This window comes from Enhydra lutris, unplaced genomic scaffold, assembly GCF_002288905.1.
Source record: "Enhydra lutris kenyoni isolate GAN:26980312 unplaced genomic scaffold, ASM228890v2 scaffoldscaffold20, whole genome shotgun sequence".
Lineage (NCBI taxonomy): Eukaryota > Metazoa > Chordata > Mammalia > Carnivora > Mustelidae > Enhydra > Enhydra lutris.
Genome location: NW_019154104.1, coordinates 13,672,849 through 13,690,062, shown reverse-complemented (window position 1 = coordinate 13,690,062; position 17,214 = coordinate 13,672,849). Strand labels below are relative to the sequence as shown.

The 17,214-nt window shown below is 34.6% G+C and overlaps 1 protein-coding gene across 3 annotated transcripts in view; it reads right to left on the bottom strand.

The window, feature by feature from the left end:
* The window catches only part of LOC111148569 (centrosomal protein 128), a 395,466-nt gene that overhangs the window by 338,966 nt on the left and 39,286 nt on the right, over window positions 1-17,214 (bottom strand). For all 3 annotated transcript variants that reach the window (XM_022505239.1, XM_022505241.1, XM_022505240.1), the window contains exons 7-8: window positions 17,141-17,213; window positions 4,819-4,935 (exon numbers count right to left, since the gene is read on the bottom strand). In XM_022505239.1, coding sequence (XP_022360947.1) covers window positions 4,819-4,935; window positions 17,141-17,213 — 190 coding nt within the window. The remainder of the gene's footprint in view (window positions 1-4,818; window positions 4,936-17,140; window position 17,214) is intronic.

The window sequence follows — 17,214 nt, the reverse complement described above, 5'->3', positions numbered from 1 at the left end:
GAGGAAACTAGTCAATGGGATTAGAGTTTATTAAAAGAATAAAAACCGGGGCACCTGGGTGGCTCAGTGGGTTAAAGCCTCTGCCTTCAGCTCAGGTCGTGATCCCAGGGTCCTGGGATCGAGCCCCGTATCGGGCTCTCTGCTCAGTGGGGAGCCTGCTTCCTCCTCTCTCTCTCTCTCTCTGCCTGCCTCTCCACCTACTTGTGATCTCTCTCTCTGTCAAATAAATAAAAATCTCAAAAAAAAAAAAATTAAAAAAAAAAAAAAAGAATAAAAACCAGGACTTAAATTAAGGCTCAGACTTAACCTACACATAGAGCTCCACCCCATAAAGAATAAACAATAGAGGAAGAGTTCTAGAATTTTCCCTAGCTACACACAGTTTCCTACAGAATAGCACATGTGTAATTGTCCTATTGTGATACTCTACTTTCATGCCATTGGTAGTTTGAGTGTCCTTGCATGTCCCCCCAACTGTGTTACTCAGTGCTTACTACATCCCACCTGGTCACCCAAGCCTCAAAAGGACCACATTCTAGAGCTCATGTCCCAACGGACTAGGAAAATAATGTGCATTTTCTGGGCCTCCCTCATGCTTTCCATGGAGCTTGTACTTTAAACTCCCATTGAATTGTATAGTCTAATGGTCTTTCTCAAGGCCCAGGGGGACTATTGGGCTGGTCAATGTCAGTGTGATTTAAGGGGCATTTATTTAAAAGGCATTGAGTAACATCAGTGGGGAAGGGGATACTTGTCTGTGAAAATATCAGGGCATTGACTATGGAAACAGAAGGGTAAAGTGCCAAGCAAAAGTTATACAATTCAGCCTTGGGAAGAGAAGTGAAGTCCAAAATCTACCAGCCTCAGAAAGGTCTCCTCGTCAATCCAAGCCAAGCAGGCGAGTCTCTAAAGGAAGGGGTTAATGAGGACACCTTAGAACATACGCCTGACTAGATTCTCCTCTGAATTGACACAGAGGTCTCAAGGGAAATGCTAAAGCTATTAAGAGGACATTAGGAATACATTCTTGGCTTCCTTAGAAGCTTCTCCCTTAATGAGTTCAAACTAAATACATTTATAAACTGTACCCAAGGTTTTTCTTAGGTGAAGTATCCATATTACTCAGCATCTCTGGAGCCACAATGACATTTCTGGGAAGGAACAAATAGCATTTCTTCCTTAGGCTTTCACAATTGGTACAGATGCCAAAAGATGAAGAAAAATATTGGGAAAAAAAAATCTATCGTTTTAACTTTTCTGTACAAGGCTTTAACATTATCGATGAGGCTCACATAATCTGGTTTCTCATAGATGTACAGACTGAAAACCACTGAGCTGAGCGCCCATCTTACACCTACCAATCCCCTACTAATCTTCACCATCTTCAATTAAGATTCCATTCTTCAACTTCCCCATAGACTTCTCCATGAAGTACCTACAACCTTGAGGCACCTGATTCACCCTAAATCACTGGAAAGCATGGCATATCACTGGTGGGAGTAAGTGGGAGAACTAGCACTTTAATATTCTATGAAATGTTCTGAAAGGCATATACAAATATGCACCCAGCATTTATCTCGTGTACTTCATTTTAAGTCATTCAAATGAAGACAAAGATAAAATATTCAATTTAGTCTGAAGGCCAGTTGAAGATCCTTACCAAGCTAAGAAAATCTGACATTCATGTGACATCAGTAGCACATGACTAGTTAGTGGAGACTCAAGGAAGCAGATTACAGAGTGTCCACAGCCTTCCTACTTAGACCAAGAGAGGAAAAAACACACATCAACTCATTAAAGAGTGAACAATTCCTTAAGACCACTAAATAGGAAGAGGAGAGTGGCCGTTCCTCAACCAATTTCCAATGATTAATACTGTATTTTTCATTAAATGGGAACAGATAAAGCTCCAAGGACCTAAGGACCTCATTAGATCACTAAAAGGAAGCAACTTTTAGCCAAAAGTACACACAGCCTCCCCATAATACGACATTATACCTAGAAATCGCTGATATCCTGGAATTTTTAATGAATACTTCTAATCACTTAATAATTTTTAAATGTCCTAATTTTCACTAACATTGAATTATACATATCTTTAAGGAAGGCAGAAGAGCACAGTGGCTGAAAGTCCAGATCTCCTTACTCATCTATAAATTCATTTTCTCACCATAGCCAGAAACAAAATATATCAATTACTATCATCATACAGTATAAGTATTTGGAAAAGTATTTTTTAATATTGAAAAGAAAGTAAAGTGTCTCCTCTCCTTAAACATGACCTTTCCAGATCAGCCTAAGCCAGTTAACTTGGGAGAAGGAAAACATATCAGCCTATATTAATCCTTTCCAGCTTCCACTGCACTGTTTAATCCAAAAACCACCTTTTAAAAGCATATGGGTCACCACTTATATTAAAGTGACAAAATATGAAATTAAACATTTCTTATCAATAGTGATCCTCTACTGTATTGTCAGAGATGGAATTCTAAATCACAGCTCAAGCTTTTAGTCAAACTGACAATTACAATGCAAATATTCAGGCTCTGGTTTCTCAAGAACAGGGATGGGAAGCAATCTTCCTCTCCCTCTTTGTAATTTTATGCATTCTGCAAAGAAAGAAGAAAATAAGTATGGAAAATTTCTCTAATTTTCTCTTGCAAAAAAGAACAATTGTCTATTCTTATGCTCACCAGATGCAATTTACTTTGAGAACAAATGTATAAAAATCAAGGTTTAAAAAAGAAGGCTACCCACATGCTGTATCTAATTATTCAACAAAGTATCCTCTTCAAAGTAATTACCTACTAACAAGGGTATGCCTCCTTTTGTGAAATAGAGGAAAAAGGAATTTTAGAAAACAAAAGTAGATTTTCTATTGCTTACATTATAATTTCAGGGTTGCCATTTTTGCACCTAGTTTTCAATTGGTAGTATCTCCTAATAATTAAAATTTTTTTTAATCCTCCAATATATAAGGGTCAATGATCTTCAAGCACATATACGTGCATTTATAGAACACTTTTAGAGAAAATCATTTTGTAAAAGAAAAAGAAATCCTTTTTATAATCTTTTATTTTGTCTCGATTTTTTATAGTTTATGTATAGATCTAAGACACATTTAAAGGAAATTCAACAAATCAATTTTCTATAATGATAGTAATAAAACATAACCAACATAATACAATGAAATTTACAAATCTACACCATTAATTAATTAAAGGAAAAAGCAAAGCCTTTCCTCACAGTATAAATCCAATTAATAAATGCAGAAAAAGTGATAGAATGTGTTAAAAAAAAGAAATACGATTTAGCATCACTTATAGTAATAACTGTTTCATGAAAGAATATTAATAAATGTTAAAATATATGGGTGAAAATATGATAATAAGCTATTTTCAAGTTTCAAAGAATCTCCACATAAAATAAATACTTAAAAAGGCATATTATTAAGATTTACAGTGGAGAAATTTGGCAGACAACACTTTAACCAAGTGTTCAGTTTTCACCAGTAATGGGACATTTATATGCCTTCTAATAAGATATCCTGGGAAGAATGCAACACCAATTCTCTCTGTTTCCTGCCAAAAGTCCATCACGTGAATCTGATTTTAGTCATGAGACAGCATCAACAAACCAAAATGCAAGACTTCTACAAAGGGACTGGCCAGTACTCTGCAAAGTTGTCAAGGTCATAAATGACAAAGAAAAAGTGAAAAAAACTGTTCCAGATCAAAGGAGACTAAAGAGACACATGGTCAAACGCAGTATGTGACCCTGTATTATAGCCTGGACCAGAAAAGGATGTTAGTGGTTAAAAGTGAATAAAAACTATAGATTATATCATAGTATTAATCCAGTATTAAATTCCTATGATTATGGAAGAAAATGTGCACACAATATTATTTAGGTGTAGAAGTATTTACATCACGTCTGCAACTAGCTCAAAAAATTATGTATATGTAATATATAACTTATACATTATTATTATTATTATTATTATAACATACATATAAAATGTGAATATTGGAGCGATCTAGGTAAAGGGTATACAGAAATCCTTTGTTCTAGTTTTTCGACTTCCTCCTAAGTCTGAAATTTCAAAATAAAAAAGATACCTAAAAGGTAAGCAATCTCAGTTTTGGAATGGTATGACCATAGTCTAGTCCAGGGGTTGGCAAACTTTCTATAAAAGGGCCAGAAAGTCAATACTTTGGGCTTTGTGGGTTAGATGGTCTCTTTTAACAACTCCTCAGTGCTGCCACAGTGTCAAAAGACCACCCACAAACAGTAAATGAACAAATGGCTATGTTCCAATAAAACTTTATTTACAAAAACTAGGCAATGGGCCACATTTGGCCCAGTGGCCATAGTTTGCTGACCCCTGGGGTCTAGTTCACGCCAAGGAAAATTGATCAGAATAATCATACTTTCAGTTAACATTTTTGAGCACATGCCAGATATTAAGTGCTTTATTATACTATACTAAGTGCTCTACAAGCATTAACTCATTTATCCTCACACCAACATGATTAGGTAAATACTATTACTATTTCCATTTTCCACAGAGGAAATGGCCTAGAAAAGCGAAGGAATTTGCCCAAGGTCACCACAGCCAGCAAGCAGTAGACTTTGGGTTTGAACCAGATACAGCTATCTTCACACACTGAACTAGATAACATACATGCTATACTTCTCAGATGCACTGAAATATACATGCAATGACCAAGGAACTCTAACAATTTTAACAATGGCTAAATAAGTGTCCAAACTATCCGAACTCAAGATTTACATTCTGAGAAAGTATTTTTCACAAACCTCTTGTAGCTGCAAAGAAATAACTCCCAGCTGATCCTGACGTTTTTCCACCAGCTCTCTTTCTGTGCGCATCTCTCTTTCTATTTCCTGAAGCCGTCGTTCCACCCGATCTGAAACCTTAACGTGAAGAGACAGAAACAGTGACATTACAGAGCTGTTAGGCAAAAAAAGAATATACTGAAGAGATATTTTATGCCAGATACACTACCACCTAAGCATTTAAAAATGGCTTGTTTATAGCGTCCTTTTTAATGCTATTATAACACAGATCACCAAAAAACAAAAATGGACTGAAAGTTACAAAAGAAAACAATCATTAGCCTCTAAATAATCCAAACCTGGATCCCAATAAAGGACTTAAATCTTTCAAAGTATAATAATTCAATAGAACAGAATTAAAATATACTAGAAAAGAGTGCCCTCTGGTGAAGTAGAAGGGAAATACCAAGTTTGCCAACAACAGCATTTTTTATTCTATTAATGATAAACTGTTCTATTTAGTTCTTTTTCATTTTAATTTTCTATAAACATGACCTGCCTAGAAAAGTTTTGATGTCTATGAACAGCAAATAATTAAATGTGTTTTTCATTAGCTTGTCAATCTTTTCTACTGTGATCTACAGAAAATAAACCAGCTGTAAAAGATCAAAAACTAAAGTCAAACAGAAAAATGTTTAATTGGGACTCTCTAAAATAAACATAAAAGAATGTTTTCTCTGATGCAAGATTTTCCTTGCTAAAAGTTGTACAAATTCAAATACATTTCATGCATATCATCATACAGTCCCCTAAATAAAATTTACCTATTTGATGATGTGCATATTTCATGCAGGAAGCTATCGGAGGATAAAAGACATTTGGGTTCATTTAAGAGAAGCAATAAACATAGCCCTGTAATTAGAAATCTTTTGCTAACAATTCTATACAGCCAGAAGGGTCCTGGTCACAAGGAGTCTTACTGGGGCAACAGAAATGTTCTAAACTGGACCACGGTGATGATTACACAACTCAGTACATTTGCTAAAAAGCACTGAATTGTGCACATAAAGCAGGTTAACTTTATGATAAATTATACATCAAATCAATTTTTTTAAATGACACTGGTAAACATAAGTTTAGTTAATAAAACCTGAGCAAAAATATTCTATCAAAAAAATTAGCAGCTAATATTTACTAAGAATGAAAATTCTTGGTTTTCTACCTTTTTTTGCTTAAAAACAATTAAGATATTTACTCTGAGAGTGTTTTACTAAAAACTCAAAATACCATTCAGCATCAAGCTTCTGATTTATCATAGTAATCAACTTTAATACCCCAATAAATAATTTACTACTGCATCTGAAATAAATGTAGTACCTACTGTAAAAGTAAATAATATTGGAGAAATACTAAAAAATAAAAGCTTGTTGATTTATGCAATTTTTACAAAATGGAAATACCTTTATAGTTCACTCTGAATATAAAAATTAATTAATAGCGAATGGAGAGGGTGGTTGGGTTATAAACATTGGGGAGGGTATGTGATATGGTGAGTGCTGTGATGTGTGTAAGCTGACGATACACAGACCTGTACCCCGGGGGCAAGTAACACTTCATATGTTAATAAAAATAATTAATTTTAAAAAGTAATTAATAGCAAAACTTATCAGAAAAAAAATACAGGATCATCTCAAACTCATTAGGGTGGCTGCTATCAAAAACAAACAAAATCAAAAAAACAGGAAATAACAAGTGTTGGAGAGAAAGTGGAACCCTGATACACTGTTTAGTAGGAATATAAAATTGTACAGATCATATGGAAAACAATATGTTGATTCTTTTAAAAAGACTGAAAATAGAGTTACCAGCAATTCCATTTCTAGGCATATACCCAAAAGAATTGAAAGAGGGTCTTGAAGAGATATTTGTAGATGCATGTTTATAGCAGCATTATTCACAATAGCCAAAAGATGGAAGCAACCCAAGTGTCCGCTGACAGATAAATGGATCAACCAAATGTGGTCACACATACAATGGCGTATTATCCAGTCTTAAAAAGGAACAAACTTTTTATCCATGCTACAAAATGGATAAACTTTGGAGACACTATGCTAAGTGAAATAAGCCAATCACAAATGGACAAATATACTGTATCATTCCTCTTAAATGAGATACCTGGAGTAGTCAAAGTTATGGAGACAGAAAGTTGAAAGGTGATGTCCAGGGACTGGAAAAAGGGTATCATGGAAAGTTGTTGCTTAATGGGTGTAGTTTCAGTTTTGCAAGGTAAAAAGAATTCTAAAACAGTGAATGTGCATAACACTACTTAACATTTAAAAGTGATACAGTGATAGGGTTGCCTGGCCAGTGCCCCAGTTGTTTCAGCATCAGACTCTTAGTCTTTGCTCATGTCAGGATATCATGGGTTGTGAGATCAAGCCCAACATAGGGCCTTGCGCTCAGCGAGGAATCTGCTTAAGACTCACTCTCCTCTCTCATACCCCACAACTCAGGTGCGCTCTCTCTCCCTCACTCTCAACTTAAACTAAAGCTTAAAAATAAAATAAATCTTTAAAAAAAAAAAAAAAGTGAGGAGTACTTGGGTGACTTAGTCAGTTAGGCATCTGCCTTCGGTCCAGGTCAGGATCCCAGAGTCCTGCGATCAAGCCCTGGGGTCTGGCTCCCTGCTCAGTGGTGAGTCTGCTTCTCCTTCTCCCTCTGTGCCTCCCCACTCCATCTCTTTCTCTCTCTCAAATAAGTCAATAAAATCTTTTAAAAGTGATATGATGGTAAATTTTGCCACAGTTAAAAATAAATAATAAAGAATGATAAAAAGAAATAAATACAATCTGCTAATACCACCCATGAAGAGAAAAACACTGATAGTGTATGGTTGTATACTCTCAGAAATTTTTCTCTGCATATGTGCATGACTAGCCAAACACGTATCCAGTTCACTTCTTTAAAAATGAGGTGTTATACATAATATTTTATATGTTTTTGGCAGTTGACATATCATGGGTAACTTTCCATGACAACAAATCACATCCTTTTTCTTAACAAACGCATAGTTTGCCCTAATTGATTAAAATAATTCCTACTATCAGTATCCTACTGATAATGGGATAACATTTATTTTTACTAATAGATGCTACGGCAAATACTCCAATATAGGATAATTTTTATAAATTCAAGAAACAATCTTTAAATGGCACTGTTGAATCAAAAGGAATGAATCACTTATTAGAAAAAAAAACACAAAATAAGATAAAAACTTGGGAGATATTTTGGATTTTTATCCAAATCCTTTACTCTAAAAAGAAGACTCAGGAGATGAAGTTATTAACCAGAGGTGACACAACTGATCAGTGAGAAAAATAAGCCTAATGCAGGTCTCCCTTTCCAGCAGCATCTTATAAGTCCCAGGTCCATTTTCATGCATTCATTCAATAAACATGCATTGACACTCATTTGTTCCAGTTGTTGTGGTAGGTAGGTATCGGGTTTAAAATCCACTTCAATAAATATTTGTTATCTATTCTGTTGTTGTAATCTATGCAATAACCATGTTATCCTAAATGCAGTGTTGACAGAATTCTGAGTTCAATTAATGACCAACTCTTCCAGAAACAGCTAGATCCATGTTTAGATTTTTAATTTAAATAGTGGCCCTCCTATAGGAAACTAAAATAAAATTGACTTTTCTTCCATGAATAATCAAACTTAATAAGTATTCATATCACACTCAAATGGGTAGAATCTAGACAACTAATGAACTGAAATTTCCCCTGTGGTATGAGGCCCATGCAATATTGATTGTTACCAAAATTAAATCTTAATGGAAACTATTTTCCATAATATGTTATAAATAATAACTACGCCCTTCTAATGGGAAGTATAAAAGAAACTAAACAAACAAAAGTCTATGAATCATAAAGGATTAACAAATCAAATCTTGGCATGTCTGATAGGAACCAACACTTTTGCCTCTCTGAGAAAACTGTGTCCTATAAACTTTCAAGATATATTTTAGTTATTGAGAAAATGCATGATAAACAGCTATAGCCTCAGAGTAATGCACAATAAAAGTGAATAACAGTATGTACCAAAGAAACTGAAATTGGTGAGAGATAGTGGCAGTCGTTCATTTTTCTTTATGTATTTGCACAACATTTTAAAGTTTTCCACAGTGAATGTGCATCACTTTGGTAATTTTAATTCAAACTTAAATCTGGAGAGGGGAAACAGCTGCAGCCTCTGAGAAGTTTAACATTTTGTTATTTACAAAACTAAATGTTCTCTGACAGCATGCTATCATGAATTCACAAATACAACACAATATGTCAAAGTTATAAAATGTAAACGTTGACTTCAATTGGAATAAGTGAATTAGAAAATCTATATTAAGCCTTGTATAAATTGGAAACAAACATCATGTGGCCTTCAGAAGATCTTCCAAAATTCAAGAATATTATTTTTAAGTTTGGCATTAGACAATTTTTCTCAATCAGGACTACATACACCCATATGAGGTATGAGATGCCCTCAATTAGGAGATACCCCTACTTTGAAAGCAAATTACAGAAAACTCAAAACAAGCTATAGCAATACAACTTGATGGGAGGAACTAGCAGTTGAACAATTCAACTTCATAATTAAGTGTGTATAATTTTCCAGGTTTAGACACTATAAAAGAATACATCCTGATGAGCTAGGCACACTGCGCAGTTAGGTAAACTGGGGAACTGTATACACCAATTACACCAATGAGCTGAGCACTAGTGAGGTGTGACATCCAGTTGTTCAATCATAGCTCTAAAATACAGTAATTCTTAATACATGGTAATAACGATAAAAGAAGTGAACATTCTGTGAATTCAGCTGTTAACTTTTAGCTCAGTAATTACATTTCAGACCCCCATCAACACTCTTGACTGCAGATAGTAGTTACTAGTTTTATTTGCTATATAAAAGAAATAAAAATGAAGTAACTCTTCATTATGGGTTCTTTGTAAGCAGTGAAAGGTAAAACATTAACAAATGTAATGTGCACCATGCGACTTAGTATTTTCAAATTCCAAACTCAAACTATCCTGACTAACAACATCAAAAAGCAGCATGACAGTAAAACTGTCCATACCTTGCTCAAAATACAAAAATCTCAGCAGAACATTAAGGATATTTGAGTTTGGAACAAAGTCTGTGTTATAAGCATACTCACAAGTTGTATACCTATGTACCAAGTTAAAGGAGCCTCATAAAATGGCTGCAAAACAGCAAAATCCTGATAGAAACAGCATTAGAAATACCAAATATAGTAAAAGAACCATATATATGCAAGATATTCATAGAGTTTCATTTCCAAAAATGACAGCCTAGATAATTCAGACCAAACCTTCCACTAAAAATAATTCAAAAAACTAGAAAATTTAAACAAAAAAACAGTTTTAAGGCACTGGAAAGATATATGAGACCAAAATGAATGAGAAGGAAAAATAAACCTCAGAGGTTAGTCCATCTTTTCTCCCTGAAATATCAACCCACTTCAGAAAAAGCAGTTGTAATACTGAGAATCTAAACAGAGTTTTTAACAGATGTGTGGGGCTACAGAGGAAAAACTGGAGGTGAGAGATTTTCCAAGGAGGGGGGTGCCTCGTTAAACTTCCCCAACCCCACCCCCAGACTTTGGGCTAGATTCCTGAATGGTCATCCACCAGGAATAAGGTGAACTAGAAATAGTTGAAACTCATCATTGAAGTTTTAACATTGAAATAGCACAAAAAAATAAGGTAATCCATGACTGCTATGGCCCTTATTCTATAGCAAAAAATAAATACATATTCTCATACATAATAATTATCAAATTAATTATCCTTATTAAATAAGAATGAAATACATTTTCTGTCAAAAGTAACAAGATAATCAAAAATAAACAGTAGGCAAAAGCAATGTGATCAAAATCCAAGAAAAACAAGAGATAACAAAAAGAAACAGAGCTTTAGAAGATCTTGACAATGAAGTTATGACACAGAGATACACAGATTGAGGATTTTGCCAAAGAACTACAAAGTTAAAAACAATAAAATCAAAATTCTAGAAGTGAAATATGTGGTAAATGAGAATACAAAATCAGTGGGTGGTTAACAAGAGTTGATTCAGCTGAAGAAAGAACAAGTAAATAAAAAGTCCAAAGAAAATATTCAAAGTAAGTAATGAAAAAACAATATATTTATGAACATAAGACACAAAGGGAATAGGCACAAATCAAAGGAATACAACTAAGCTCCTCATAGTAAAACTGCAGAAAACTAAAGAGTAAGAAGAAAAACTCAAAAGCAAATTAGAGAAAAATATATATTATCATACAAAAAGCACCAACAAGAATAACAGCTGACTTCTCAACAGAAACAATGGAACTAAGAAAATGATGAAATATCTTCGAAATACAGACTGGGAGGAAAAAGGGATTATTTAGAACTTTATAACCAGTGAAAATCTTTTCTAACAAAAAAAGGAAATAAAGATATTTTCAGACAAATACAAAGAGGATCTGTCACAAAAGAACCCACTCCAAATGAAATTGTAAATGGAATTCACTCAGGCATATGGAGATACACTCTGAAGAAAATTTCAAAGTATGTTTTTAAGCAGATGAGGAATCTCAGAATGCAAAAAGGAATGAGACACAGAAAGAAATGAAGAAAGCTGAAGATGAGGCACCTGGATGGCTCAGTCAGTTAAGCATCCAACTCTTGATTTTGGCTCAGATCATGATCTCAGGGTCATGAGATCAGGATCCTTAAGATTCTCTTTCCCTCTCACCCTCTGCCCCTCTCCCCCCGACCAAAAATTTAAAAATTAAAAAGAGACAAAGATTATTAATTTTTTAATGTTAAGTGATACTCTCTAAAATGGCATAAAAATATCAAAGTCAAAAAAATAAATGTTAAAATTAACATATAACACATAAGATCTCCAGATTAAAAAAAAAACTATACAATATTAATGAAAGAATTTGCTCTGTTCATAAATTGGAAAACTCAACATTATAAAAATGTCAATTCCCTCCACGTTGACCTATAGATACAATGTAATCTAATCAAGATCCTAGGTTTTTAATGATTTCACATGCTAATTCTAAAATGTATACAGAAATTCAGAGAAAGAATACACAGGATAAACCTGAAGAACAACATGGAAGGACTTACTATACCATATCACAACTTATCATAAAACAACAGTAATCAAGACAATGCAAAATGGACACTGGATAGACAAACGAACCAAAAGATTGAGTAAGTCCAGAAACAAATGTCTGCACATATGAACATTTGATTTACAACTAAGATAGGATTGTAAAGTAATAACAAAGGGGTGGTTCTCTCAATAAATGAAACCAAATCAATTAGATGTCATATAAAATGTAGGTTCATACCTTGAACATCAATTCCAAGTAGATATTAGATCTTAATGTAAAAGGTAAAATAATAAGCTTCTAGAATATTATGTAAGAAAATATTTTCATGATCTGAGGTAATGGAACAATTTCTTAAACAGGTCAAAAAAGCAAATAACCACAAAAGAAGAGATAGAAAACTGAACTAGATTAAATTTCAACAGAAGACCTCATTAAGAGAGTTTTAAGAATGTGATGAAACAGCTCTGGATAATTGGAGACAACAATGCAATACATATAACTGACAGAGAGCTCATATATAAAAGAAAGACCTCCCACAAATCAATAATGAAAAGACACCGAATTTAAAAAAAAAAAAAGGTAGGCAAAAAGAAGCAAACTGGCATCTCAAAAAAGAAAATAGCCAATAGCCACAAGAATGGAGTGGATTTCTATTCTTAAAGAGAAAACCAAAGCTGGTGGCATCACAATTCCAGACTTCAGGCTATATTACAAAGCTGCAATCACCAAGACAGCATGGTACTGGCACAAAAACAGACACATAGTTCAGTGGAACAAAATAGAGAACCCTGAAATGGACACTCAACTCTATAGTTAACTAATCTCCAACAAAGCAGGGAAGAATATCCAATGGAAAAAAAAGTCTCTTCAACAAATGGTGTTAGGAAAATAGGACAGTTACATGCAAAAGAATGAAAGTGGACCACTTCCTTATACCATACACAAAACTAGACTCAAAATGGATGAAAGACTTCAATGTGAGACAGGAATCCATCAAAATCCTGGAGGAGAACAGAGGCAGCAAACTCTGTGACTTCGGGTGCAGGAACTTCTTACTAGACACATCTCCAAAGGTAAGGGAAACAAAGCAAAAATAAACGATTGGGATTTCATCAAGATAAAATGCTTTTGCACAACAAAGGAAACAGTTCTGTTGACTGACAGAAAAGACAACTGACAGAATGGGAGAAGATATTTGCAAATGTCTTATCAAACTCAACACCCAAAGAACAAACAATCCAATCAAGAAATTGGCAGAAGACATGAACAGGCATTTCTCTAAAGATGACATACAAATGGCCAACAGACACATGAAAAAATACTCAGCATGAGAGAAAGACAAATCAAAACCACAGTGAGGGGCGCCTGGGTGGCTCAGTGGGTTAGGCCGCTGCCTTCGGCTCAGGTCATGATCTCAGGGTCCTGGGATCGAGTCCCGCATCGGGCTCTCTGCTCAGCGGGGAGCCTGCTTCCCTCTCTCTCTCTCTGCCTGCCTCTCCGTCTACTTGTGATCTCTCTCTGTCAAATAAATAAATAAAATCTTTAAAAAAAAAAAAAAAAAAAAAAAACACAGTGAGATACCACCTCATACCAGTCAGAATGGTTAAAGTTAACAAGTCAGGAAACAACAGATGTTGATGAGATTGCAGAGGAAGGAGAACCCTCTTACACTGTTGGGAACGCAAGCTGGTACAGCCACTCTGGAAAACAGTATGGAGGTTCCTCAAAAAGTTAAAAATAGAGCTACCCTACAATCCAGAAATTGCACCACTAGGGATTTACCAAAGATATAAACGTAGTGATTCAAAGGGGTACCTACAACCCAATATTTATAGCAGCAATGTCCACAACAGCTACATTATGAAAAGTGCCTAGATGTCCATTGACAGATGAATGGATAAAGAAGATGTGGTATATTATATACAATGGAATATGACTCAGCCAACAAAAAAAAAATGAAATCTTGCCATTTGCAATGACATGGATGGAACTAAAGGGTATTATGCTATTTGAAATAAGTCAATCAGAGAAAGACAATCATATGATCTCATTCATATATGGAATTAAAGAGACAAAACAGAGTATCATAGGGGAAAGGAGAGAAAAATAAAATAAGATGAAATCAGGGAGAAAACCATAAGAGACTCTTAATTATAGGAAAAAAACTGAGGGTTGCTAGAGGGGAGGGGGGTGGGGGAAAGGGGTAACTCAGTGATGGACATTAAGGAGGGCACATGATGTAATGAGCACTGGGTATTATATAAGACTGATGAATCACTGAACTCTACCTCTGAAACTAATAATACACTATATGAAATGAGATGGGGGAAATTGGAGGGGGAGGCAAATCATGAGAGACTGTGGACTCTGAGAAACAAACTGAGGATTTTGGAGGGGAGGCGGTTGGGGTTGGGTGAGCCTGGTGATGGGTATTACAGAGGGCACATATTGCATGGAGCACTGGGTGTGGTGGATAAACAATGAATTTTGGAACACTGAAAAGAAATAAAATAAAATGGAAAAAAAATACACTATATGTTAATTAACAGAATTTAAATTAAAAAAAAAAATAGAATGGAGTGTATTCCTAACAGACAATTCTGTTGGAAATTGGAGAAAAATATCAATGATGTGATAAATAAGGCCCATATCAGGCCAAAAGATGAGAAACTCTAGAAAAGACAAAATGTGAAAAATGCTCATCATCTAGTAATAATGAAGATGCAAATTACACCATGATGAGAGACTATAAACACCTAACACAATGGCTATAATTGAAAGACTAATAATACCAAGTATTGGAAATGATGAAAAGCAACATGAATTCTTCTGCATTGCCAGTGGGAATGTAAATTAATGCAATCACTTTGGAAACCTGTTTATCAGTATCTACCAGATGAAGGCATGTAGGAATTACACTATATGTTACATACCAACAGAAATGCATTTACATATGCACTAAAATCATGAATAAGATTACTCACAGCAGTCTTATTTGTAATAGCCCAAAACTTGAAATAATTCAAATATCATAACATGTTAAAATACACTGCAGCAAATCCATACAATGGTATACTAAAGAGCAATAAAAATGAACAAGCTGGAAGTACTTGACATAACACCTAGAAATACCATAACCCTAAGTATTAGCAAAGAACAGACACACAAAACCATGCCCTATAGGATTCCAATTCTGTAAAAAATTCAAAGCGGTCAAAATTAATTTATGGGGTAAAAAGTCAAAATATTCATCTTCAAAAAAGGAGGAGTAGCGATTAGGACAGGGAATGAGGAGGCTTCTTGCGCACTGGTAATGTTCTATTTCTAGATTTGGGTGGTGGTTACATGGGCCTGTTCACCTTGTAATAATTCACTGAATTATATGCATGTACTTTGCTGTAAGTTAACTACACCTTCAAATTTAGAAAATTAAGAATTTTTTTAAAAAAAGATAAAGCTCCAGCAGGTTCTGCTGCCAGGTGACAGGTTCTACTCTAGACTATGTGAGAAGAGCCAGAAGATCATTCAGTAAGTTATAAAAGGATCTGGGAGCTACATTCTTCAAAGTACGTGATCAGTTCCTGTTTAGATAGTATGTACATCAGACAACGGCATAGACTTCTTGCGGTGTGAACCACTGCAATAAACTAAAAAAGGTTCCAATGCGTTAACCTCAGAAAACACTTTTTCTTTGAAGTATGATAGTTAAAGTATTTTAGATTGGCACAACTTAAACTGAAGGTCTTAGTATGCTTTGAAAAATCTAGGACTTCATGTAAAAAAAACAAGTATCCCATTTCCTGATCACATAACAGCATCAGTTGACCTATCATCAGATACTGACTGCAAAGATTTTTTTCTATTTCAACAGAAGACAGTACATTATATCTTCATCTTTCTGGGTGCTTCACGAAGAAATCAGCACCAAAAGCACAAGAGGAATATGCTTTTATGAGGCCAGATGTTTATTCAAATTTCTGAAACGGGCAAATTTCACTGCAAGTAGAGTAAGTTAATCTCTTTGAAAATAAAGGATATCCATTTCTTAGCATATATGTCCAATGAATTCAAACTCCAAAATAAACTCAACATATCTGGGACGCCTAGGTGGCTCAGTGGGTTAAAGCCTCTGCCTTCGGCTCAGGTCATGATCCCAGGGTCCTGGGATCGAGCCCTGCATCGGGCTCTCTGCTCGGCGGGAAGCCTGCTTCCTCCTCTCTCTCTGCCTGCCTCTCTGCCTCCTTGTGATCTCTATCAAATAAGTAAATAAATCTTTAAAAAAAAAAAAAAACTCAACAGATCTATGTAAGGGACTATAAACACAATAAAAACTGCAGAAAAAAAAATCTGCCTATATTTTCAGTTTGAATAAAACATGTTAAGAAAAATATTCTGTCTGCTACCATTCCTGGTCTTGAAAAAAAAACAAAAGGTACTCTGGGATAAAAAAATACACATTGCTCCTGAAGTTGGTAAATTTCCAAGTTTAGTTAACAATTGCTATTGATTTTTTTTCTCCTAAAAAAGCAAAGAGTTGCAACTGAAGATGCAAAGAAACAGACATTGTATGTACTTCATTTTTCACTTTAATTCCATCAAGAATAGTGATTAAAAAAAAAAAAAACACGAATAATGACTGTCAACAATCTGAGTTTGAGATAAATAAAACTTGAGAATTAGGGGTATTTTCAATTGGCATCATGTCAAACAACAACAGACAGCCAGGTCTTTGCAGCAATTATGATTACACATGCTTGTGAAATGAAAATACTAAAAATACTTAAAAAATGTAGAGTGCTACAGAGTCACTACCAAGAAATTCCGTATTTCAAACATCATTTAACAAAAGCCATGGAATCGCTGGGTCTCTTTTGAATATTCATAAGGAAACTCTAAAAATTAAACAAATAATAATTCTATCTCTGTTATCACTGTAAACATTTAAAAACTATAATACCCAAATTCATGAATATTTTATAAGAAGTACAAGAATAGATTTTAGACAAAATGACATATATCGCCCAAAAAGTTAAAATCTATGAAACTTCACTGTGATTATGACAAACCCAGCCACACTACCATCTGCATATGAAATCGCTTACTTGTTTTTTTTTTTACTTATTTATTTTAACAAAGAGTTCTTACCACATCTTGTTTTTGGGCTTCATTAAATTTTTCTGTCAATTCTTCCAAAGCTCTTTTTGTTTCAGCATCCGACC